At 51.9% G+C, this 24,381-nt stretch overlaps 1 protein-coding gene across 1 annotated transcript in view; it reads right to left on the reverse strand.

The window, feature by feature from the left end:
• Positions 1-1,334: 1,334 nt before the first annotated feature.
• TRAM2 (translocation associated membrane protein 2) overlaps positions 1,335-24,381 on the reverse strand; it is a 71,263-nt gene continuing 48,216 nt past the window's right edge. Inside the window, exons 3-11 of the mRNA XM_016209829.2 lie at positions 16,108-16,217; positions 15,526-15,642; positions 11,118-11,176; positions 9,659-9,743; positions 8,996-9,066; positions 6,432-6,536; positions 6,033-6,176; positions 5,036-5,199; positions 1,335-3,797 (exon numbers count right to left, since the gene is read on the reverse strand). Coding sequence (XP_016065315.1) covers positions 3,724-3,797; positions 5,036-5,199; positions 6,033-6,176; positions 6,432-6,536; positions 8,996-9,066; positions 9,659-9,743; positions 11,118-11,176; positions 15,526-15,642; positions 16,108-16,217 — 929 coding nt within the window. The 3' untranslated portion in view covers positions 1,335-3,723. The remainder of the gene's footprint in view (positions 3,798-5,035; positions 5,200-6,032; positions 6,177-6,431; positions 6,537-8,995; positions 9,067-9,658; positions 9,744-11,117; positions 11,177-15,525; positions 15,643-16,107; positions 16,218-24,381) is intronic.

Raw genomic sequence — 24,381 nt, forward strand, 5'->3', positions numbered from 1 at the left:
GCCCGAAAACTGACTCCAGGGAGAAACCAGAGACGAAACAGGACACACGACAGGCCCTAACACAATGGCAGGGAAGTGGGGGAGGGGGAGGCAAATGAGGCAAAACTGTCACCATCTGTGTCCCTTTTATGAGTGACTGAACTGGGGCCCAGTGTCCATGGCTGCACATGCAACAGCCCTAGAGCCCGGCTGCTGGGGGCTGGTTATACAGCACAGCGGAGGCCGGCGAGCACAAGGCAAGTAAGGCACTTCTTATCTGCTCGGGACAAAACTCACAGGCCGCCGAGCACGGGGCTGCATGGGGCCACAAGGCCCCGCTTCTGAGACGGCCATAAAAACGCCAAGTGGGGCGTGGGGGACACGAGGCAGCTGAGCAGCTGAGCAGCAGTGGGCCTTCAGCCTTCTGGGTGGATGAAAATTCCCACAGAAATGGGGCAGAGTGAGAGGTTGGTAAAGGCTTCCTCACTGGGCCAACCAGGGGCGGAGAGGGAGTCTATTTAGGTTTTGAGTCAGTGATGACAATGACCCAATTCCGCAGTTGTGCCCAAGTCCCTCCTGACAGGCTGAGCGCCAGGAAGGCAGCGTGGGGGAGGGGATCAAGACCACTCAGCAATCCAACTCTCAACACCCTCTTCAGGAAAAAGCAGAGGCCTGTGAAGACCAGGAGTGGACCTCCGTTCACATGGGTCTCCGAGGCCCTCGGGCAAGGAGTCACGTCCTGGCCTCCCTGCCCTCTCTCACCCAGGCCTGGGAACTCCACCCAGCAGGCTGAGGCCTATGAAAGATCCAAACTAAGCTCCCAGCTGGAGCTTGACATGGTCGGCAAGACACAGCGAATTCTAAAGGCATCTCAGGAGGGGATGCTCTCTGCCCCTACCTCTTACTCTCCACTTAAAGGTCAAAGGGAACCGAGGAAGAAGGTCCCCCTAGAAGACCCAGCAGCACACAGCCCTGGAACAGCAGCCTGGGCTTGGGGGCGTCCAGGGTCCCAGGGGCTGCAGTCAGGGAAGCATCTGCAGAGGCTGGAGCACAGATGACTGTTTTGGTTTCTGAAATGTTAAGTTCTGCCCTCAAACAGAAAAGGTTCTCTTGGCAACATCACCGCTCCGGTAGCCCAGACACACTCAGGGTTAGCACTGACTAGAATGGGAGAAGCAGCTCTCCTGGCTAGGCCTGCTCCCCTTCCCCTAGAATGTCCACTGCCTTCAGAAGGGACACATGCAACTTATTATTAGTGCAGCTCCCAGAGCCTGGGTGGTAAAAATATCTTTCCCATCACTGAGCTTCCAAGGAGGGGCAGCGGCGGCTGAGGTAGATGAGCCTGCGCTCTCCTGCTCTGGTGGCCTCCCCAGCTTGGAGGTGTCTGACGGGGCCTCCACAGATGGCATGCGTGCTGGGAACAGGAGTGTTTAAGATGGAAGAGGCCAAAGAGGCCAAATCAGGACGAGCCAGCCCAATGAGCTCACAGGGTGAGGTGGGATTGAGTTATTTCAGCCCCTGGCAACAAGGTTTGAGCCAACCTGCCAAAGACTTGGCTCTGCTCTGAAAGAAACGTGCCAGGCACCCCACGACGACCCTCTTAGCCCCTCCCTTCAGATCATTCCCAAGCCCAGCTGCTGAGATGCTAGCCTTCCTCGCGTCTCGGGTCTTTAGAGCAGTGAAAATAATCTTACTTACATTACTGGACAATCCCTGTGGAGTCGCAGCTGCCTGGCCACTGGGGTGGTGGCCCCAACTCCAAGGCACACTACATTGTACACAGCGTGGAGCCTGCAGGGGACTCGGGGAACCGGACAACCTAGACTACCTCTGCACAGGAGGGAAGCTGCTGCAGGGCAGGACCTGAGCTGCGCTCAGCGCCTCCCCAGCCCGCAGCACACGTGCATTTGCTGAAGGCAGGGCTGCAGTTTAATGGGGCTCACCTGGGGACACTGCCTCTGCAGGGAGCAGGAACACACTGCCCAGGCAGCCGGGAGACAGCCAGATGGTGCCTGGGCTGCTGGGGCGGATGGAGGAGGCTACTGGCTGAATGGCCCCACCATCAGCAGCCACCAGGCCACCCGTTCACCATGGTTCTGCTTTGCAGCCCAGAGGCTTAAGAGAAGGATGGGAGAGATGCCTTCTTTCAAAAACACTGTCCCACTTCCTAAAAGTAACCGGAAGCCAAAGGCAGCCACCTTTTGCTGACAGAGATGAGGGTCTGCAATGGTGTCAGGAAACAAATCCCCGTCACTGGGAAATGAAAACCCATCTCTGATACAAGTGACATAGAGAAGGGGTATGGCCTCGATGAAAAGACCCATCTCCCCCTTTTGGATCATAATCTAAGGTTTGGCTTCTAGCGTGATGTCAGAAAGAGGACCAGCCCATGAAATGACACTGACATTCCTGCACCCACCAAGAACTGCCCCCAGCACTGTGGCAGAGTTCAGTTCTTAAACAGGACCTCTGAAAGCCCCACCCTCTGTGGAGGTCCTCACAGGGCCCATCAGCACACGGAGGCCTTGCCTTGGGGAGGGAGGAGGGGCCAGACTATGTGAGGGACAGGGTAGAAAACTGGGCACAGCTGTGCTGCTCACCTAAGCAGCTGTCCCAGTTCATACCATCTAAAGCGCTACAGGTGTGCTCAACAAACATCAGCAGATGACAATGACAATTCCAAAGAATACTCAACAAGAGGCAGGGGGAGAATGGCACAGGCGACCCTCCCGGGGGCCTAAGGCCAGCGGGGCACGGTGTCCCTGCAGGTAGAGAGATGAAGTCAGAGCTCCTGGGTCTGGGGTTTAGACCAGCACAGGCCCAGATGGTCTCCACGACTGGCAGGTTTGGTTCTGAGTGCTGGTGAACGGTTGAGAAAGGTGCAGCCGGGGCTGCTGAAGAAAGGCCTGGGCTGACTCCGACTCTCGGGAAGAGCCACTGCTCAGCACATTACTCCCGCTCTAGTGGGAAAGCTCGTCCTGCATCGGGCACTTACCCAGCAGAGCGAGGCAGGCTGGATTCCAACGCAGGACCCACCACTGGCAGGCTGTCTCAAGTCATGGGACCCAGTTCATGCCATCCTCTAGACCAAGTTGTCAGGTCCCGAAGCCAAACCCCTCAGCATTTACAAGGAGCAATGGCTCTGCGGGGCCTCGAGGCGGCACACAGAATTGGAGTCACACACCTGTCAGTCAATCAGCACCTAGGAGACTATGATCTGAGGGGCTGGTCTCTCGTCTTCCTGCCCGACCACATGGGGACCACCGGGGGCCTGCTGCTGGCCCTGGGGCAGAGGCTCCTTGCTTGAGGCTTCTAGACTTTAACAGGTCCCAGGACCGATGCTGGGGTTGGATGGCCAGGACTGCAGTCTTAGCTCCCTCTTTATGGTAAAAATCAAGACACAGAAAAATTGCACAATGCAGTAAAAGAAGGAAAAAGAAAGCAGCAGCCATGAAGGACGAGACAGAAGAGGCCAGCAGAAAGGTAACCATGAACACCAGCACAGAGCTGAGGCCAGCAGTGGCTGAGGGAGAGGAGAGGAAGATTTTTGGTTTTATTGAGGATGGTTTATGGAAGAAAGAGAAAAAGCCAAGAAGAAAGAAAGAGAAACAGCCCTGTTTAAAGATAGGTTCCTGCTGTTTGAGCTGGAGCGTCAGGAGCAGGAAGGGGAGGCAGTGACGGAGGCCTGGGCTCCCGCTGCCCTCCTGGCCCTCAAAGAGGATTCCTGTTCTCAGCACTTTGGCCTTAAGGAGACTTGAGTTTCTTAGTCCGTGGGGAGGTTCCATTTTCTGCTTTCACTACTCCATTTTCGTGGTAACCTAGGAAGTAAAGGGAGACAGACAGACATGGTGTTTCTGTTGGGCTGGAATGAGAGAGGAGGGTGGGCCCAGGCAGCCTGGCCTGGCCACTGCCCACAAGGTGAGTCAAGGGGACCCGGGAGACTGCCCTGGGGGCTCCTGCTCTCCCCAGAATCTTACTACCAGTGGCTCCATTTGAAGTGGTTGGTCTCTGACTATTCGTTATGGGAGGGGCTGGTATGACCCACAGAAACCCAGGACCAGGAGAGCCTGCCGCCCAGCCTGAGGCTAGGCCAGATCCCTCCTGCAATCACTCAGCCGCTGCCAGTGTCCTCAGTTTCCTTCAGGCCCCTGCAGGGCAGCTGCCCATGTCAGCAACAACTCCCGGGAAGCTGAGGACTGAGGGGAGGAGGTGGAGAGGCTGTAGGGAAAAGGCCTTACTCAGATGCCTGACACTCCTCTGGCAGAAAAATTAGGGCAGAAGAAAAAGTCGTTTTATTGTCAAAAACATGTCTATGTGCTGGCTCCAAGTCAAAGAGGCACATCTGGCTGCTGCCCCACACCCCATCCACCCAGCCAGGCCTGGCTCCTCAGCACGCCCAGCCATGCACGTGTCTGCTCTAACACAGGAGCAATGCCAAGCAGGCCACACCTGGAGAAGGGCAGGTGAGTCAGAAAACATCCTGGTGCAGACAGGCCTCCAGGCTGGACAGAAAGTGCAGGGCTGGTAGCGCCCCGGGTCCAGAGGGGCAGGTGGGTACTGAAGTGTGGCAGGGCCCAAGGAGAAGTGGGTGTCCCTCCCCTGCGCCCACCTTATACTGGGTCATCTTGTATCACTCCTGAAGACAGAAGAGGAGCCAGCAGCCTGGGAGGCAGGGGTGGGCCATGGTCAGAGCAGAGGGCAGGTGAGGACAGAGCTATGCCGCCCAGAGAACAGGCGCAGAACTTGGCTGGCACCCAGAAGCCACCCTGAGGACACGCTTCCTGCCAGAGTTCCCCACCCAGCTACGGTCCTGCCCCACCACTGCCAGAGGGCTCCGCCTAGTCAGGGCCAGCCCTGCCCACAGTTTGTCCTTGGCCCACACCCAGCCACGTGCCAGTCAGGCCACAGCAGGAGCCAAGGAGCCCCAGGCCCAGGGAAGGAGTCCAGACGGAGGGCCACAGGACTGGTCTGGGCAGAGGCCAAGGATCCCGCCCTGGCTCCTTCCCACCCACCCCAGACAGACTCGGCCCCGCCTGCCCAAGGCCCTGGCACGTACCGGATTCCCTCTTGAGGAGCCTGGCTGGTAGTCTGGGGGCAGCTGGGGCTCTCCGCTTGGCGCTCTGCTCGTTCCAGTATTCCCGCCAGTGCCGCAGCTGGGAGTGGATGAAGCGCCACATGAGCCAGGCCTGGGCAGCACACACCAGCAGCAGCACGCAGAGCCTGCGGACAAGCAGAGTGGGAGCTCAGGGGGGCTCAGGCCACAGCCCCAGGGCAGGGGATTTCTGAGATCAGGAACCCTGCTGACTTCATGGCCCATCATCCTCACCCCGGCATATCCCCACCCCACCACCACAAGGGAGAACACAAGACTCGTCTCTGCTCCAGCAGGTTTCAGGGTGGTGATGGATGGACAGAGCGAGGGAAATAGGAGAGGAGGCAATATAGTATAGTCCGCTGTCCCCGTGCCCAGCTGGGGCCCATGGCCTATCTCTTCTGTACACATAGCACAGAGCATAGCTCATGTCAGCTCCATATAAACTGGGAGAATTCAAATGATGATGATACAGCAGCAGTAGCTCTAGAGTGGCTTCTCATTTAGCATGGCACCTAAACACTGTGTAGCCCTGGCCAAGCACACATCCTCCCAGGCCAGAGGGTCTCACGGAAACACAGCGGCCTCCCTGCTGCCACAGGAGGCCACTGGCCAGTCTGCTGAGAACACAGCTGTTAGGAGCCCAAGAGTAGCTGTAATGATCACCGAGGGGCTGGGTGAGGAACCTACGTAGCACCATGACGGTGGGGGGATTCCCATGGGGACTGAGGCCCTGACTAGTCTTTTTGGGCCACTGCCAGGAAGGATGGTTTTGATGGAAAGGGAAGGCTGGTATCTCTTCTCCCCTCAGGCTTAATGTCCAGAGATCTCCATAAATATCAACACATAGGAGACTCGGGCCTGCTGCCTCCTGACCTGCAGAAGCCGTCTCAAGTTCAGCACATCTCTGGCAGCTCTCGGGGAGCCCTGATTTACCGTATTGCGCTTCTGCCCAACTCACCTGCAAAGCAAGGTGTTGAAGTTTCCTTTCTCGGGGTCAAAAGCTTGGTTTTCTATGCGGGCAAGTCCAAAGCCGATGGCCAGCACGGCAAGAGTGAGGATGAAGAGGCGGGTGACGCCAAACACAACAGCCCAGGCGTTAAACCTGCGCACAGAGGCGAAAGGACAGCAGCCCTTAGGGCCCCTGAGGAACCTTCACCCACTTCTTCAGAAGTGACCTCATGTGGGAAGAAGGTACAAGGGTGGCTGAGGGATGAGATGTCTAGCATAAGATGTTCCAGGAAAATAAAGAACCTTGGGGGTGCTGCCTGCAGCTAAGGGGGCAGCTGACACCCAGGGCAGGACCCTCCCCTGCCCGCTGCACCTCTGAGCAGGCTGGTCTCCCAGCCTCGCCACTTACAGCTTCTCATTGTTCTCGTCAGCAAAGTAGAAGAGCCGGGCCATGTGGAAGAGGAACTCGGTGGAGTACTGCAGCAGCAGCAAGATCAGGCCCAGGCGGCTCAGGCTGCGGAGGAGAGACGAGCCTCACAGTCCCCCCGAGACCCATGGAGAGCAGGGGCGAGGGGCCCAACGCCCCCGGCTGCGTTCTCCACTCCACCTTCCCGGGCTAGCCCTGCCTCATCCCCCAGGGTTCAGTCCTGCTGTCACCCTCACTAATTTTTCCTAATACTGAACCCCCTGGCCTTCTGCCTGTCCTGTCTGGGTCAGACGCCCTACTCGCTCCCACAGTGACCCGGCTGAGGTTCTGCACAGTGCTTGTCACCTCGCCTTTATCATCTGTCCAGGGACTAAGCACATAAAAGGTGCCCAGAACAAGATGCTGAGCTTTGCGTGGAGAATCAGGGATTCCCGCTAATTCTTCATTATCTGGGTAACAGGTACATCAACCTAATGCAAAAATCTATGCTAGTGAACGGAACTCTTAGAAAACAGCACCACTCAGATACCCGCTCTGCTTGATTCCAGGCATGATGTTGCTTCTTTCTTAGGCCATTTGCTGCAGTCAGTCAGCTGCCGTTCAAATGCAAAGTGAAATCACAGATCCCACTGAACATGCAGGAAGTCATGATATAATGTAGGAGCCCTCTCATGGGTGGTCATAAATAAGGGTCTAGCTGATTCCATACAATGAGACCAAAGAAGTGCAAAGTAAGTCACCAGACCCTGAGGATGGTCAAGAAAAGGACCTGAGAACTCGCCAATGTCTTCACACGGCCTAGAAAGTCCAACATAACTTTCTGTACTCGTCACACTGGGCTTTATGCTCCCTCCCACCTCAGGGCTGTGTGCCTGCTGTTCCCTCCACCTGTGCAGCTCTCCCCCCATATCTCCATGTGCCTGGCTCTTGCCATTCATGCCTCAACCTGAGCCACCTCCTCAGAGCGGCTCCCCCTCACCACACCCGAGGTGCCAAGAGTACACGGCGCTGTTACATTGCCCTGCGTTATTTTCTCCACCTCAACACCGTGGGAAACCCTACCGACTTATTTCCTTGTTTATGGTCTGCCTCCTGCTAGAACAGATACCCCAGGGGAGCAGGGCCTGTCTGCATTCACCCAGATGGAACTCAGCTCCTGAGGCAGGCCCTGGCCCATGGGAGGGCTCAGGTCTGTGTTGAGTGAGCCAAGGCCTGCAAAAGCCAAGCTCTTTACCAAAACCACAGCCCACACCATCAGACATCTCAAAGGTCTGTCTTCCTTGGGAACCCTGCAGCCAAGGGCACACCTTTCCCCGCACTCACTTTGGAAACCTAGAACAAGGTCAGAGGGAAAGGGGCTCACAGGGAGAGGCAGCTGCACCTTGACCCGGTGTGCGCCTCCCTGGGAGCGGGGAGGTGTGATCTTGGAGGCTCTGCTGTTCCCTGCCCTCTCAGACCACTTATCATTCCAAAACAAGCATTCGCAGGATTCGGTGCAAACAGGGTCAGACACCTGTCCTTGTCCTTCCCTGGGACACGTCAGATGTAGAGAAAAATGGATCCTGGAGCATCTCACATTTTTGGGAGGAGGAAGGGACCCAACAGCAGCAGGAAGCTCTCCTCCGTGTTCCTGCCTGGCCCTTCTCACCACGTCATCACACACTGGTGGAGGACGGCACAGACTGGCTTCCTCAGACCCATTCTACATGTGACACATGAGCATCCAACACAAGAGTGGAGCCAGCCCCACCAACAGCCTTTGCTCCTCAAGTCCCATCCAGGAATCCTCCCTGTCCAAGGCCCCCGAGGCAGGAGAACAGTCTGAGAGCTGCCTTCCTCTGACTGTCCCAAGTCCATCATTCTCACAGGATGTGTTGTGAGGACCTTGGAGATGACAGGCCCCAGGAGCTCAGGTCACTTAGCAGAAAGTTACACATCACAAGTGCTCAAAATGCCGGCCTAGGGAAGACCAGGATGCTCTCCTGGCCTGCATGACAATGCTCAAGAAAAAAACAAATTAGCAATGACATATCCTGTCCATCAATCCGAATCTTTTCATGAGGGACACTCCAGGCCAAACACTGCAGCAACTCTCTCGGCTTCTGCACAACCAGCAGCGGCCACTCTACATTTCGTGACAAATCGAAGGAAAGGGAGTTCTGGCAGCTTCTGCCAGTGGATGTGCAAGGCAGGAGCCCAGCCTCAGGCCGCCTCCCACCTGCAGAGCCACAGATCAAGTGCCAACATCCCTGGGAAGCCCTCCCTGGCTGTCTTGGGTTGGGTTCTGAATTTCCCTGGCAGATGACACATCACAGTACAGTGCGTGGCACTGAACCATCCTCCTACTGTGTTTAACTGGCTCCCCTAATACGCTGAGGATGCTCCACTGAAGACAAAGGAACCTCCTATCATCTATCTTTGTATTTCCTTAGCCCGGTGCTGGGCACACAGGAGGCATCTAATAAATGCCTGCTAACTGAATGAATGTGTGGGAGATGCTCGAACACAAGAGGGCAGGGGGATGTGGCAGCCCGGCTCTCACTCACTTGAGGAGGTACGCTCCGGCTATGTGGACCAGGTACAGGCAGATGTACTGCAGCTGGCGGGGAATTTCCTCCTGCAAACGAGAGAAGCCACAGTGAGTGTGCTGGCTCCCCCGCGGCAGCGCAGGAACGGGAAGTATGGAGGGCTGAGGGCGGGCCAGGCCACCTCCCCACGGCCGCAGGGCTGGGCTGCCCTAACAGACGGTTCCAGGTCAGGCGGGAGGCCCGTGCACCAGGCAGCTGCCCACTGAGGGCCAGGCAGCAGCTTCAGGTCCACAGTCAGAGGGTGGGGTTGGGCTGAGAAAGGGACAGGGACTGGGGAACGGAGCTTCTGGGAATGATTCAGATTCAGAGGGAAGCCATTTTTATTATTTTTTTTAAAGTCTGTGGGAAAGGCATAAACCTCTCCACCTGCCATCCAGAAGATGACAGATTTCCCACAGAGCCACACATGTCAAGCATGGGAGGCAGGCACGAGACTGATGCTGGTGGCTTCTTGAAGAGGTCTTCCTGGGGACTTCGACAGGTGCTGGCTCAGCATTTTACTCAACCTGCCAACACCCCCCATTACTACTTTGGGCTTCTAGAGGGAGGAACAGGGGACAGCTGGGAACAGCAGTGGGGAGGGAAGAAGCATGGCTGCAAGAGGGGGAAGTGAGGACTCACCTTCCGTACCTTCTGGAAGTATAGCTCAGGAAGTGCGTGCAGCCAGTAGGCCAGCTGGCACAGGTAGAAAAACTTCACCTGGAAGCTGGAGACAAGGGAGCGAGTCACATGGGAGGGATGGAGGAAAATGTCCCTATGGTGCCTGTCATGCAGAGAAAGGAAGGGCAAGGCCAGGACTATGTGAGGAGCTGGTCCCGGAGAAAGCGAGGGAGGGAGGTCAGCCAGCCCTGTGACCCCAGGCTGGACCACTCAGAGGGACACAGAAGTCCACAGAAAGAAACGAAAATGAGCCCTGGCCAGGTGGCTCAGTTGGTTGGAGCATTGTCCTTTACACCAAAAGGTTGTGGGTTCAATTCTTGGCTGGGGTACGTATGGGAAGCAACCGATGGATGTTTCTCTCTCACATCGATGTTTCTCTCTCTGCCTGTCCCTTCCTCTCTCTAAAATCAATAAAACATATCCTTGGGTGAGGGTAAAAAAAATGCAAAAACGAAAGTGATGAAAAGAGAGAAGAGGAGGGTCTGCAGCCCAGAAGAGGGAGGATGGGGGGAGCCGACTCCATAGAACTGTCAGTGGGGAAGAGGGTGGTTGGAACATACTTAAGAAATGAAAGCACCTAAGTAGCAAAGGAAGGCTTAAGTCTCTGTCGTTATTCTACAGGGTCTTAGGGAAAGTGAGTGGCCTCCGAGGGACAGTGGCCCAGCTGTTGCCCTCCTAGTGCCTCGTCAGAGCAGGAGAGGAATGGATGCCGCTTCTGACAGGCACCAGCCACCGACAGTCAGAGGGAAGATGTGTTGTGTGACCGGTCACCAAGGTCAAAGCCAGAGAACCTGATGGAGATGCTCTGCTTCTGTGCCTCACGTGGTTTAGGAACCTGCTATAGATGGAATGTCCATGTCCCTTCAAAATTCTTCCCCAGTGTGATGGTATCAGAAGGCAGCGCCTTTAGAAAACGACTTGGTCATGGGGGCAGAGCCCTTATAAGTGGGATTAATGTCCTAAAACAGGCCCCAGAGAGCTCCCTCTCCACTCTGCCTTGTGGGCCCCAGGGAGAGAAATGCCGTTTATGACACCAAGTGGGCCCTCAGCAGGCACTGGAACTGCAGGCACCTTGATCTTGGATTTCTAGCCTCCAGAACTGTGAGAAGTACGTTTCTGTGGTTCATACCCACCCCCTGCCCCCCAGCCTATGGTGTTCTGTCCAGCAGCGGAGCTGAGACACTCCCCTGTGACAGGGACCGGTGCAGACAACACTTCATTGTGGGAGTCTCCAGTCCAGCAGACTGGGAGGAAGACGCACCCAGACAGTCTGCCTTCCACCAGGCTGTGCCCTAACAGGCTCGGGGTATGACGGGTCTTCACGCCAGCTGGCTCCGTGCTGTTCTGGACACATTCTGGGTGGAAGAAGCCAGAGAACCAGCTGGCTCTTCCCTGGAGACCAGATCATGAGAATACTCACGGGAGGTACACATGTGGATAGTCTTCCCAGAGGCTTCTTGGGTTGGTTAAATATCCTTCCTGTAGCAGTGAGAAGAGACGGCATTCAGAGATGTGAAGGTAAGACCTGCTGGGGCCCTGGGCAGGCCCAGGGGTCAGGGGTCAGGGGCCAGGAACGCAGCTAACCCCCAGCTGCCAGAGAGAGGAACAGGAAACGTGAAATGAAGGGCCTCTCCGTGGGGGACTTGGCAGGCACATGGCTGGGGTCTTTGCTGTGACAGAGTAAGCAGAGCTCTGCGGGGGTCAGAAACCTGCCCTGAAGGCTGGCCTGGCTCTCACTAGCTGCATCCATCCTCCAAGCAGGTCAGTGCCTAAGTTTTAGCTGCCTCATCTATAAAATGAGAATAGAAATCCTTACCCTCCCAGAGTTATTGTTAGAAATAAATGTGACAGCTTGTTTGTGTGACAGTCTCTAGTACTGTGCCTGCCATGTGGCATTCAGGTCATGCCTGTAGAATGAAGGTTCTGGGAATCTGGGGGTGGTACAAACGCCTTCCTACACCGACACAGTCGCCTTCCCCAGAACGTCGGACTCACTCTCTTTACCTGATCCCGTGGAAATCAGAGGTGACAACGTTCCTAGAGGGAGCAGCCATGTATTTAAGGGGGGAAATGGTACTTCTGGGACTGAGGTAGGAGAGGAATTTCTGCCCCAAAAGAGACTGGCCAAGAGAGGCAGCACTGAGAGAAGTTAAAGCCCAGCTGACAGCTGATCTTGCGATTTTAAACAGGAACCCTCCTCAGCTTGGCCCCTTTGCTTAGGAGACAAGGAGGTCAGCACTGTGAGGCCAACAAGCAAAGAAAAATGCTGCCTGCTTGTGAATGTCCAGTCCTTGGGGAATGTACAGGAGGGGTTGGGGGAGGGAGCAGGAGGAGCCAGAGGACAAATGACTCACTGCCTCGAGAACAGCCTTTTCCAGGCCAGGCAACTGCCTGAGGGCGGCCAGGGCTGGGGCACCCTCAGGGCTCAGGCATCCAAGCACTGAGCTCAGGGGGCCAAGTGTGGCAGAGGGAGCACCTGTAACCCACCCTGAGCCCCACCCACCAACAGGCACCAGCAGAGAGTCTGGGGAGCTTCTGAAATCCTTTTTCCTCTTCTGGTTCTACAAATCGACCTAAGAGCTAAGTGAGGCCTGAGGCAAGCTAGAGCAATCTCTCCCCTTCCCCTGCAGCCTTCATTTCTGGTGTATAAACAAGAAGATCCACAGACACGGCGCGATCCCGTCATAACAGCCAGTTGCTCCCTAGACTCAGACATACCTTGTAACATTTGTCCTCAGAACCAACCACGCACTAAGGCGTTACTCTGAGCGAACAGTCCATCAGCAGAAATCAGCCCTGAGTCAAGCCCCAGCATTACAGGTGTTCCCTCTACCAGGTTCGCACCGAGCTCTGGACTTGAGTTTAAAATACGAAGTGAGACATCCCAAGGCTCAGGCAGGGAGAACAGATGCCCACCCACCCTGCTTTCCTCAGTACAGTGTGTGTGTCTGTGTGTGTGTGTTTTGTTCTGACCAATGAAGAGCAGTTCAAAGGTAAATTATAACACTGTTGGTTGGTCCAGCCGCACTCCCATCACTCTCTGTGTAACTGCAGAGAAACGTCTGACTCAAACACCAAACAAACTGGTTATTTCTGGAGGGAGGGATCTGGGGTAAATTTTTGCTTCCACTTTTCAACTTTCATGTATTGCTTACTTTTTAAAAAGTGATCATCTACGATGTTTATAAAAACAATCCAGTACTTTAAAAACTGTTGAAGGCTGGAGCAAGAAGATACACTTGTAGTTCATTCACCCTCAAAACCAATATTCACCGAGCAACTCAAGAGCTGGGCAGAGACAGGCAGCAGAGAATCCTGATGCGAACAAGAAAAGCACCACGGCGATGGGCACAGTGCAGAAAACACAGACCCTTAGATGGGGTCTCTGAGGAGGCGCCAGTAGGTAGGGCCTTGGTAGCAAAACAGAGCCCGCATGGGAAGGCAGGGGGATGGAGGATCTGACCAGAAGAACCACTGAGCAAAGCCCAGGAGGCAGGCGAGTTGGAGGGGCACAGGGAAGAACAGTGGGGCTGGGGCCAGTGAGAGGAGGCGGGCAAGGCCCAGAGCACAGCAGTTGGGAAGAAAATGATTTCACTGTAAGTGGGACGGGACTTTTAAGCAGAAAAATGCATGATCTGATTTATGTTCTGAAAAGATCTGTCTGGCTGAGCAGAAAGAGACTAGGGTGGGAGAGTACAGGAGCAGAAACAGCCTCCTTCTAGAAGGAAGAAATGGTGGCTTGAACTACAGGTTGGAGTTCGCCAACCCTGACACTAATGGCATCTGGGATCGGTAAGTCTTTGTTGTGGGGACTGTCGTGTGCCCTGCAGGATATTCAGCAGCATCCTTGGCCTCCATCCATGAGATGCCAGTAGCAAGTGGCCAAACGTGCCCTGGGGGCAGTCCCCCTGGAGAGAGCACTGGACTGAGGGTGGCGGTGCAGGTGGAAAGCAGCCGACAGAACCTCAGTGTGTTGTGGGAGTGGGGTCGGCAGGACCTGCTGATGAACTGACTGTGGAGGGTCAAAGAAATAGGACCAAGAAAAATGTGCATCCTAACACATTTATAAAAATGTGATTTTTTAATAAAACTGCTGTTTTCACTCCTTTTACAAAACTGTTCTCCCTTCTTCTTTAGCCAGTCTCATTCCACACAGAAACATCCTGTGAGAAAGATGGCGTAGGTGGGGCCAGGAGCTACACGGCGTCAGGAGGTGGAATGACTGGAGCACTCCAGGGTCTGTGTGTCCCCCCACCATTTCCTGTCCAAGATGTTGAGTGGGGAGCCCGCTGTCACCATGATAAAAGCCTGTTATGAGCTTTCCCCCTCAAAAGTGCTACATTCTCAGACTAATTAGTATCATCATTTTCAAGCCCTTGAAGCTGAAAGAAGCAGAGAGAGAGCAGTTGAGCATTTCACACCCTGAAAGGGTGTTAAGTCACTTGGCCACCGGCCTCCAATCTGGTCTGAATGTGTCACAGCTGCGTGGAGCCTAGGGGGAGGCAGAAAGGGTAAGAATGATTCACTCGGAGATGAGGCAATGCTGCTGCTGAAAGACTAGTGAAATGTGGTCCCCAAGCTGTTCTGCCTCCAAGCAGCTCAGGGTCTCCAGAGGCAGATGCGAGCCACACACCAAGAGCTGGGGAGAGGTATGCGATCAGAAGTACCTAGACTTCCTGAGGCCAGGACGTGTGCACAACAGCTGGGGGCGCTGCGCACACAGCTGCCTGTAAGTCCACCCCTGGGACGGAGTGACACGACAGCCATGCTTGGGAGGACAGAAGTCTTAGGTCCCTCATTGAAAATTCCCAGTGCTCTGTTCAGGAGAACTGTTCTGGGATTATAAAAATGATACTGGAAATAAAAGCAATGTACGAAAAAGCATGTTGACTTCTTTGAGAAGATGAATTGAACGTCCATCTCTGGAGGCACAGAGCTCCTCAGGATGTGAATGCTTATCACTGTCACTGTGGGAAGAAGGGAAAGGAGGAAGCAGCGAGGGAAATTTCTAAAAGGACAAGGGGCTGCTGAGTTTTCCAACCCCAGGCCTGGATTTCTCAGGACAATTCCAGCTCCTGAGAAGGAGACCAGGTTGCAGACAGGTGGTGCTCCAGGCTGGGAAGTGGTGTGGGAGGGATTCTAATTAAACACTTCCTAGCAGGACAGGCTGGGTCTCGTTACAGTGAACCCCAAAGGACTGTCCACATTCCTTTGCTGGAAGGAATTCCTCTGTATCAAAGGGTGCCTGAAATAAGAGCCCTACTGTGTACAATGGGGAGACAGATAACTTGTCTGGTCCACCAGGCATTTGTGGGAATGGCGCTGACCCTCACAGGATGCTGGCCTTGCCTGCAGGAGGCAGATGCGGTAAAACAGAAAGCACACTTGACTTAGAACCAGACCCAAGTCCAGGCCGCAGTCTGGCTACGTAGAAAGCACATGGCTATGGGCACACGGCAGGACCTGAGCTTGGGTTTCTGCATCCTTAACACTGATGCCCGAATGAACATGAACTTGTCTCACAGAATAGTATTTGCTGGAGGGTCCTGCAAAATGATACAGTGCTATCCAGATATACAGTACCATCGTTGTAACCTCACATAATAACTACAAAAGTGTTTATTTTTGGACAAGATGACTTTCTCCAGCTGTAAAATGGCATTTATGACATTTGGCCCCTCTCTCACAAGACCGTGAGGATATAAAAATAGCTCCAGTTCTAAAAAATGGCCCAAAGTTTCCATACAGCACCTCACTCCTTTCCTTCCCCGCTGCACCCTTTGCAGTGATCTATCAGCGATCCAGGAAGAGCCACAAGGACCACTCACCGTCACCGCCACGTAGAAGCACCATATCACTGAGCTGAGATGAAAGACAACCAGCTGTCCAGATTCATTGAACTTGCTGTGTTTGACCTTGGAGAGATGAAGCCGTTTGCTGATTTTCTAAAGAATAAAGAGAATCCCACATATTAATACACGAATGTACTGGTAACAGGCAGGCTGAAGTTTGAAGGCAGCCACAATCCAAGTTATTCAGTGTAAGCCTACTGTGTGCATATAGTGCTTAGTGTAAAGCAAACATTCAGAGAAAGCAGCAAGATTAGTGTCTTCAGCCTAGCTGTAAAGAAAACACTACCAACTAAACTACGTATGACAGACCATTCGGACGCTGTCCTGTCCGATTTTAGGCAGCGCTCTCCCATGTAATTAAATACTGCTGTCTCCTGTGCTGGCTGAAGAAGCCTGTGAGAGGGACAGGGACCAAAGTGTGGGAGAGACGTCCAGTCAATAGGACCAACCCAGGCACGAAAATTAGGAGTGAAAAGGTTCAGAGCTCCTCCAACGTGAGCTCCTGTGACCCAGGCAATGCCCCAGTTTCTGGTCTTGGAATCTAGATGCATCACTTACGTCTAAAATGTACTCCTGAACCACAGCATGCAAGATGATGGTGATGAAGATGTAGAACAAGATTGTGACCAGGTCCTTCGGCCCGTAGTGGTAGTGCACGGTCTCACTGTCTGAGGAGGCAAGAAGAGCCACGTCAGCATCCCTGGGCTGAGGAAGTGCTCTGGGACCCAAAACTGAAAGGAGAGCTGAGGGAAAATGTGCCACTGATGCTCTCCTTTTGCTGTAATGTAAACCCCAGACTTAGAAGAAAGAGTTTCTGCCCTAGAATCCTACCTCTGGACTTGACCCTAGAAAAGTGCCAATGGGGAAGGCTAAGGGGAACCAAGCACATCCCAATTTGTGATGGCTCCATTTCCTGAGTCTAGGCAGGAAAGTGCAGTGGTCACAAGCCAGGGGTTGGAGACAGCCAACCTTGATCACTCCCTGGCTGTGTGACTATGGAGAAGTGACCAACCTCTCTGAGCCGCAGTTTCCTCCTCTATAAACAGGACTGCAGTTATACTTCATCAAGGAGGCATAACACAGGGGTTAAGAGTGTGGATTCAGAAGCCCGAGTTGGTATCATGGCTCTGTCATTTACTTCCTATGTGACTCTGGGCGCCTCTAATATGTGGCCTTTCTGTGCCTCAGTTTCCTCATCTATAAAATGAGGATAACAGCAGTGTCTGTATCATAAGGTTATTGTGAGAGATGACTTAATAAATGCAAGTTTCTTAGAATAGTATCTGCTATATATGTATTTGCTATTATTTTTATTGTCGATGTTGGGAGAATTACACTATTATGAGAATAAAATGAGATAATTTGTAGGCAAGATGCTTATCACAGTGCCTATAATCATGGTAAGCATGCAATAAATGGTAGTTTATTAAAATATTATTTAATAGCAATCAATTAGAATCCCAGATATATAAGTCTTATGAAGCTCGGGGAGTCCAGTCTCTTTCTCTGTGGACAGAGGACGTACATCCACATTTGAGTTAGCAGGCCTCAGGGTTGCAAGTTTGTGAACTTGGGCCTAGATTTAAATCCCCTCCAGCCAGCAGACACACTGGCCGCCCTTCCAGCTGTGCTGCATTCCGCTGAGTCACACACATGAGTCATCTCTCTGCCGGGATAGTTACCAGCAGGTAAGTGAGCTTCTGGGTGGCCCAGAACCCAAAGTAGAGCCCATTGGGTCACTGAGAGTCAACCCACGGCTTCCACCACCCTGCACTGGGAGAATGTGACAGTGGGCAGGGTGGGGGGTGGGGGGGGTGGCAAGGACGGGGAACACATGAACTCTGAAATCAGACAAACTTCCCTTTTCCTCTCCCTCCTCCTTTCCACAAAGACCTACTCTGTGAGAGGCACTGAGCTAACCGCTGAAATACGGACAGAAGACATTGCCCCGGCTCCAGAGTGCTCAGATCCACAGAGACACTGACAAATAAATATTCTGTTACCTACATTCAGGCACTTGGTAGCAGGAGGTAAACAGCAACAGGAGCCAAGGCATGCGGGGACCTGGCTAGGGCTGGGGTGAAGGCGGTGAGGTAGGAGGCCAGGGTGAACCGGAAACCCAGGAATAAGTAGGGGTGGTCGTGGTAATGGGGGGCATCCTAGGCAGAGGAGGGGGCATCGGCAAAGGATGCAGGGAATGAGACTGGAGTGCAACAGGAACCGGGGTGGGGGCTCTCATGGTAGGTGAATGGCCTGGGTGCCTGGTGAAAGGGTGTGGACTTTATCCCGAAGGCAAGGCGGAGACATCGAAGAATTTGAATTCAACAGGAAAATGATGAAGTGTGGGCTTTGGAGAGTTCAGCCTGGCAGCAGTGAACAGCATGGTGCCTGGAGGTCAAGGCACCAGTTAGGGAGCTGTCGCGGTGACCCAGGTGAGGAGCTGCGAGGGCAGGAGGGCGAGGGCAGTCAGGGATGGAGAGCTGCTGAGACTAGGCAGCTGACCCTCCCAAGGGCCGAGGCCTGGGGTCAGGCCCTGAGGACCAGGGGAGACTGGCGGTGGGAGGAGAGATGGGTGCGGGGCTCAGCCCCTCCCTGCCCTCGTCCATCTGTACAGCCCGGATGACATTTTCTCTGCCTTCTTCGGGAGAGAGGATCAAAGGAAACTAAGTAGACAGCAGCGTATTTTGAAACTGTAAACTTACTAAACACATGCACTTTCATCATCAAGACCAGCGTCATTAGGCAAGATGGGAGTTGCACCAAACCAAGAAAAGCACAGTCCAGAAGCAGGGAAATCACTACTATCAAGACTGGATTATCCATTTTAAAGCTTATTCAGGTCACCTGCCATTCTTCCCCCAAGTGCCATGGTTCCAGAGACGTGGCCACAGCCTTAAATCCTTCCTGAAACAAGAATGGGCGTATGAATTCACGCCCTGTTTAGTTCCTTCGCTGTCCAGAGCTACCTGCACACTTCTCATCGACCAATAAACCATGTTCAAGGCTCCAAGCTGGGCAGTGAGGAGCCGGCAACGAACAAGGCAGGCACGGCCCTGCCCTTTTGGAGCTTAGTGAGTACACATCAAATTCTCTAAACTAAAAAACCAGAGGCTAAAGAAATCTACCACAACAAACACAAGCAACTATATTAAAGAAGATCTATTCAATGGGCTTCAACAGCTATGTCTCCAAGGAAGACATACCAATGGCCAACAGGTACATGACAAGGCGCTCAACATCCCCGCCATTAGGGAAACGCAAGCCGCAACCACAGTGAGGCACCACCTCGCACGCGTTAGAACGGCTACAATTCGGGGGGGAAAACAAAAATAGAAAATAACAAGTGTTGATGAGGGTGTGTATAAATTAGAGTCTTTGTGCACTGTTTGTGGGAATATAAACTGGTGCAATCACTGTGGAAAACAGTATGGTGGTTCCTCAAAATTAAAAACAGAACCACCATATGATCCTGCAATTCCACTTCTGCGTATATACTCAAAAGAACTGAAAGCAGAATCTTGAAAAGATATTTGAACACCCATGTTCATAGCAGCACTATTCACAATAGCCAAAGGTGGAAACCACCCAAGTGTCTATAAACAGGTGAATGGAAAAACAAAATGTGGTACACACATATAACAGAGTATGATTCAGCCTGAGGAAGGAAATCCTGTCACATACTACCACACGGATGAGGCTAGAGGACACTATGCTAAATAAAATGAGCCAGTCACAGAAAGACAAATACTGTATGATTCCATCCCATGAAGTTCCTAGGGTAATCAAATTCACAGAAACAGAAAGGACAATGGTGGTTGCCAGGGGGTGGGAAAAGGGGAATGGAGAACTGCTGTTTAATGGCTGCAGTTACAGTTTTGCAAGACTGTTTGCCCAACAAAATGAATGTCCTTAACACTACTGAACTGGACACTTAAAAATGGCAAAGACTATAAATTTTACATAATGTGTATTTCAGCACAATTTAAAACAAACACCAGCAGCCTAAGTGCTTTGACACGGAGTGAAGGCTGAGGGGGAAATAACAAGGAGCAGAGCCTCATGGAGGGAGGAGGGGGCAGGGAAGCTAAGGAGTGGAGGAGGGGGAGCCGGGGAGGGTGGGTGGACGGAGGATGGAGTGAAGCTAGAAAGCAGGGGTGGGACAGGCTGCAGAGGTACAGGCCATGGCAAAGTATCTGAAAGGCAATGGGAAACTACTGGAGGATATTAGTTACACACATATTTATAACCACCCCTCTCCTGTCAGGCTGAATGGGTTAGAGAGGCAGGGAGAGCAGTTAGAAGGCGCCTGCCGGGATTCTGAGCCAGGGGGTGGCAGTGGGCGCCTTGCTCTAGGCGGTGGCAGAGCGGTGGAAAGAAGACAAGTTCAGAGAGATGTGGGTGACGGAATCAAAAGAGCCAGCTGACAGACTGGCTGTGGGGAATGGTTCTAAAGCTCCTTCTGGAATCTCGTGTGTAGCCCATAGCCCTCCATGCTTTCACAATTCCTCAACGTGTGCTGTCTTGCTTGATCCTCAGAACCATCTCATAAGATAAGCAAGGAAAGCGAATGAGGAAACAGGATTCACAGAGTTAAGGGACATGGGCCACTTCTCAGGTCTCCCAGTGTCCAAAAGCCACCTCAGGGTCAACCTGAACCCCTCATGCCCTCCCCAGGCCCCAAATCCTTACTGGTAAGAAGCCTCTCCTTTGAGCTCTGTCTCCCACAATCCCAACAAGCAGCATCATAGGAAAACCCCCCGAAGCTGTGCTCTGATTGATACATGTTCTCTCAATGCTTCCCCTTATATGCCATCTTCCTTCTGACCAGAGCGGGAAAGTAAATTGGTTTGACTCCATCAGCTTTCCACAGAGCTATGGAGGCTGAACTCTGTGTACTTCTAGGAGGCTGGAAACAAACTGATGGTTTTGATTTTTTTCTTTTTAAATTTTGGTTGCTTACTAATTCTTATAAAAATCCTCAAGTTTGTGCTCCCACTCTTTAAGTGCTCCCCCATCTCACATGAGCTCTCAAAAAGAACAGCCGGCCGGGCGTGGCTCAGCGGTTGAGTGTCAGCCTAGGATCCAGGTGATCAGGGTTTGATTCCCAGTCAGGGCACATGCCCGGGTTGTGGGCTCGATCAATGACTCTCTCATCATTGATGTTTCTATCTCTCTCCCTCTCCTTTCCGCTCTCTGAAATTAATAAAGATACAATAAAAAAACAAACAAACAACAGCAGTAGTTTGGCAGTAACCTGCCATACTTTTTTAGAAGAGCAAGTGTCAGCACGTCTCTGAGCTATTAGACCAGAGAGGTGATCCTGGTCACAAGTCACAGCAAACTGCTTACAGAGACCAGGTGGGCAACACAAAAAAGCAAAGTGGTCCAGGTGTCTGAAGATAAATCCTTTCCACACAGAGTCTGCTGCACTAAACAGGAATAGGCTTTACTTCCACAGTACACTTTCCACTGTTTTTCCTTCAATGTATCACCTTCTTGGTCTATTACATTTCCACCTGAAGAGAAAAACAAGCTTAAGATATATCCACTTTCCTTTAACTTTACTAAAACAAAAACAACAAGTGAAACTGTTAGGGACACACTAGAGAGGAGTGGTGACTGTGGACAACTTCAGGGCATGAGTCCCAAAGGGGTGAAGGAAGGTGCTTCTCAGCCACTGAGGCCATGGGAGGGGTGCAGCCTTGTGTGGCCAGATTCCCAATATTTCAAAAGCAAAGAGGGAGATCTTTACATGAAATCATCTGATTTAAAAATACTGGTGACTAATTCAAAGAAATTTAAAAACACTTTATGGGCCAACACCAAACTGGCCAAAGAAAACAAATTGGAAGCCAACTCTGACCACAGGCCACCAATTTGCACTCTCCAGCCTAGATGACTGCTGACACCTTTCCAACACCAATATTCTATGCCTCTTCTTCCTACACACTCCCCCTGCCTTCCATGGAGTATGTCAATATGCCCTACTGTGGAAATTAATCTAGTTTTGGAAGAAAGTGCCTTCAATTTCAGTAATGATCTTCCCACTGCAGAGATGTTATCCCATCTCCCATCAAAAGGGACACTGCTTATCTTTGCTTATCTCTGATCACAGCTTTAAAAGACAGCTAAAATAATCAATGAGAGTCTTGGATGTTTTGACAACCTCTGTTATCAGCTGTCCCTTTCCGCGAGTGACATTATTCTTATTGACCTCCTGTTTTGCTTCCTATAACTGAGAGAGTTCTTCTGTTTTCTCTGGTGTCACCTGTAAGCTCTTCTCTTGCCTGCCTGTACATGTTCCAATCTTATCTTGATACTACTGTGGCATGCTCTGACCTCCTTCCTGTGACCCGAGCTGGTTGGCAGCCACTTGGGTTTTCGTATCTCCTTCGAGTCCCAGCACCTTCCAATGAGGCTCTGCCTTTGTCTGAAAAACCAGTTGTTTAAACAGCATCAAAGAACAACTTCAATGCTTCTTTCCTGCCCAGGTTCCTCCCTCACTCCTGCAAATCTGCATTTGTAAAGTTTATTTTTGACTGGGTTCTGTGCTTACAGACAACTGTTTTCACATTATTTCATATCTTTTACAGTATGTATATGAATCTGAACTTAGGTATGGGGGAAAAAAACCACCATAAGCAAAATCAAGGGGCAAATCATCACCTAGGGGGAAATATTTACACTTCAGATCATACACAAAGGGCTAATCTTGCTAATATGTAAACAGCTCCTAGAACTTGAGGATAAAAAGGTAAGAGAATAGGCAAAGGATATGAACAGATAATTCAAAGACAGAAAAACACACACAGATGGCCCTTATACATTTAAAAAGATGCTCAACCTTACACAGAAGCGAGAAATGCAAATTAAAAGTACAATGAGATGCCATTTTATACCTATCATATTGGCAAAAATCTGGAGCTTGCAATGCACTCTTGCTGAGGCTGTAGGCAGACAGGCTCTCTCACACACTGCTGGCGGGAATGCAAAACACACCACCTCTTTGAAAGGGCAACGTGGAAGTTTCTATCGAGATTACAAATTCATCGGCCCTTTGATGCAGAAATTTCACTTCTGGGAATTTATCTTACAGCTGCCATGTTCAAAATAACGTGTGTAAAAGGTTAGGCACGGCAGCCCTGTATTGAACAATAAACTATTGGGAAGAACCCAAGTGGTTTTCACCTGTAGGGGACTGGTTAAGCCACAGTTATACTACACCGCAAAGTGTGGCTGTGGACCAACAGCATCCGCATCACCTGTGAGCTAGAGATGCACATTCCCGCATTCCTACCCCGGGCCCATGGAACCGGAAACTCAGGAATCTGTGTTTAACGGCATCTCCAGGTGATTCTCACGCACGCTAAAATTTAAGAAGCACTGATGTAAACCAAGCAGCTGCTTTAAAAATCAGAGAGAAATGAAGATCAAGGACAGGTAAAACGAATCAGGAGACAGAAGGCAGGACAGGGGTTGCTTTGAGGGGGTTATTGACTAGAAGGAGTACGAGGAAGCTGGGCGAGCTGTGCCTGGATCTAGGTGATGGTGTTACATGGGAGTGCACATATGTACAAATTCATCACGCCATACTTTTAAAAAATGTGTGCTTTCCTCTGTGTGCTATATGTACTTTAGTAAAATTTGGAAGAAAATGAAAATACTCTCTACATAGTCACATAAAACGATATCCAGAATACATTATTTAGTAGAAGAAAAAAGCAAGTATAGACAGAACATAGAGTATTCTACTTGTTATGTGAGAAAGGGGAGAAAAGACAACTACATATTTGTATTTGCATGAAAAAATACTGGAAGGTGTCATAAGAAATCCTGTAAGGACACACAGGGAATGAAGCAATGCCCACAGGATGGGGTGGCAAAGGGAGGGAAGGTAGGTGGGAACAAGACTTTCACTCGTGTGATCCAAGCTCTCTCTGCCTCAGTTACCCTTTCTGGCCAATGGGGATAATACCATCTACCTTTTTCACAGCACTATAAGGATAACATAGCTGACTTAGGAAATGTAAAATAAGTGCTACACTGATAGATGAGGTTACCATGACTGCCTCCAACAGTCATGAAAGAATCAGAAGCTAAAGGAACAGAACAGTCACTGTCCAGCACACACACACACTCCCATCAAGGTAGGGTAATAATACAAACAACTCTAAGCCAGGCCCTGCAGTGAGCGTGTCTTGTAAGTGACATCACTGACTCCTCACAGTGACCCTGAATTTTAGACCCATTCACAGACATGACAGCAGTTACTGTGCCCAAGGCTCTAACCACACCACTGATGCCAGGGCCCAGGGCCCGCCGTCTCCGCACCAGGCCCCTCTGCTTCCTGACTCCCCTGTCAACCCCACAGAGAGTGCATTCATTAAACCCTGCCGCCTGCCCACTCTGGGAGATGTCAGGGAAAAGAGAGAGCTGAGGACAGCATGGGGCACACAGCAGTGTTCTGACTGCCACGGCGGCCCCGTCTCCCCGGGCTGCCAGGCCACATCCGCTCTGACCTCCCAACCTGGATGGCGTGGCCAGTGGCATTTGAACTGCAAGCACCGTCATGGTTCTCACACACACACTGTTAGGGGCTGAACTGTGTTTCCCCCGCCCGACAAAGAAAAAGACATAGTGGAGTCCCAACCCCCAGTGCCTCAGATATGACCTTACTTGGAGATAGGGTCAAGTTAAAATCAGGTCATTAGGGTGGGCCCTAATCCAACATAAATGATGTCTTTGTAAAAGGGGGAAATTTGGACACAGACACAGACACACGTAGAGGGAAGACAGTCATCCACAAGGCAAGGAGAAAGGCCTGGAGCAGCT

This window comes from Miniopterus natalensis, chromosome 5, assembly GCF_054644295.1.
Source record: "Miniopterus natalensis isolate mMinNat1 chromosome 5, mMinNat1.hap1, whole genome shotgun sequence".
NCBI lineage: Eukaryota > Metazoa > Chordata > Mammalia > Chiroptera > Miniopteridae > Miniopterus > Miniopterus natalensis.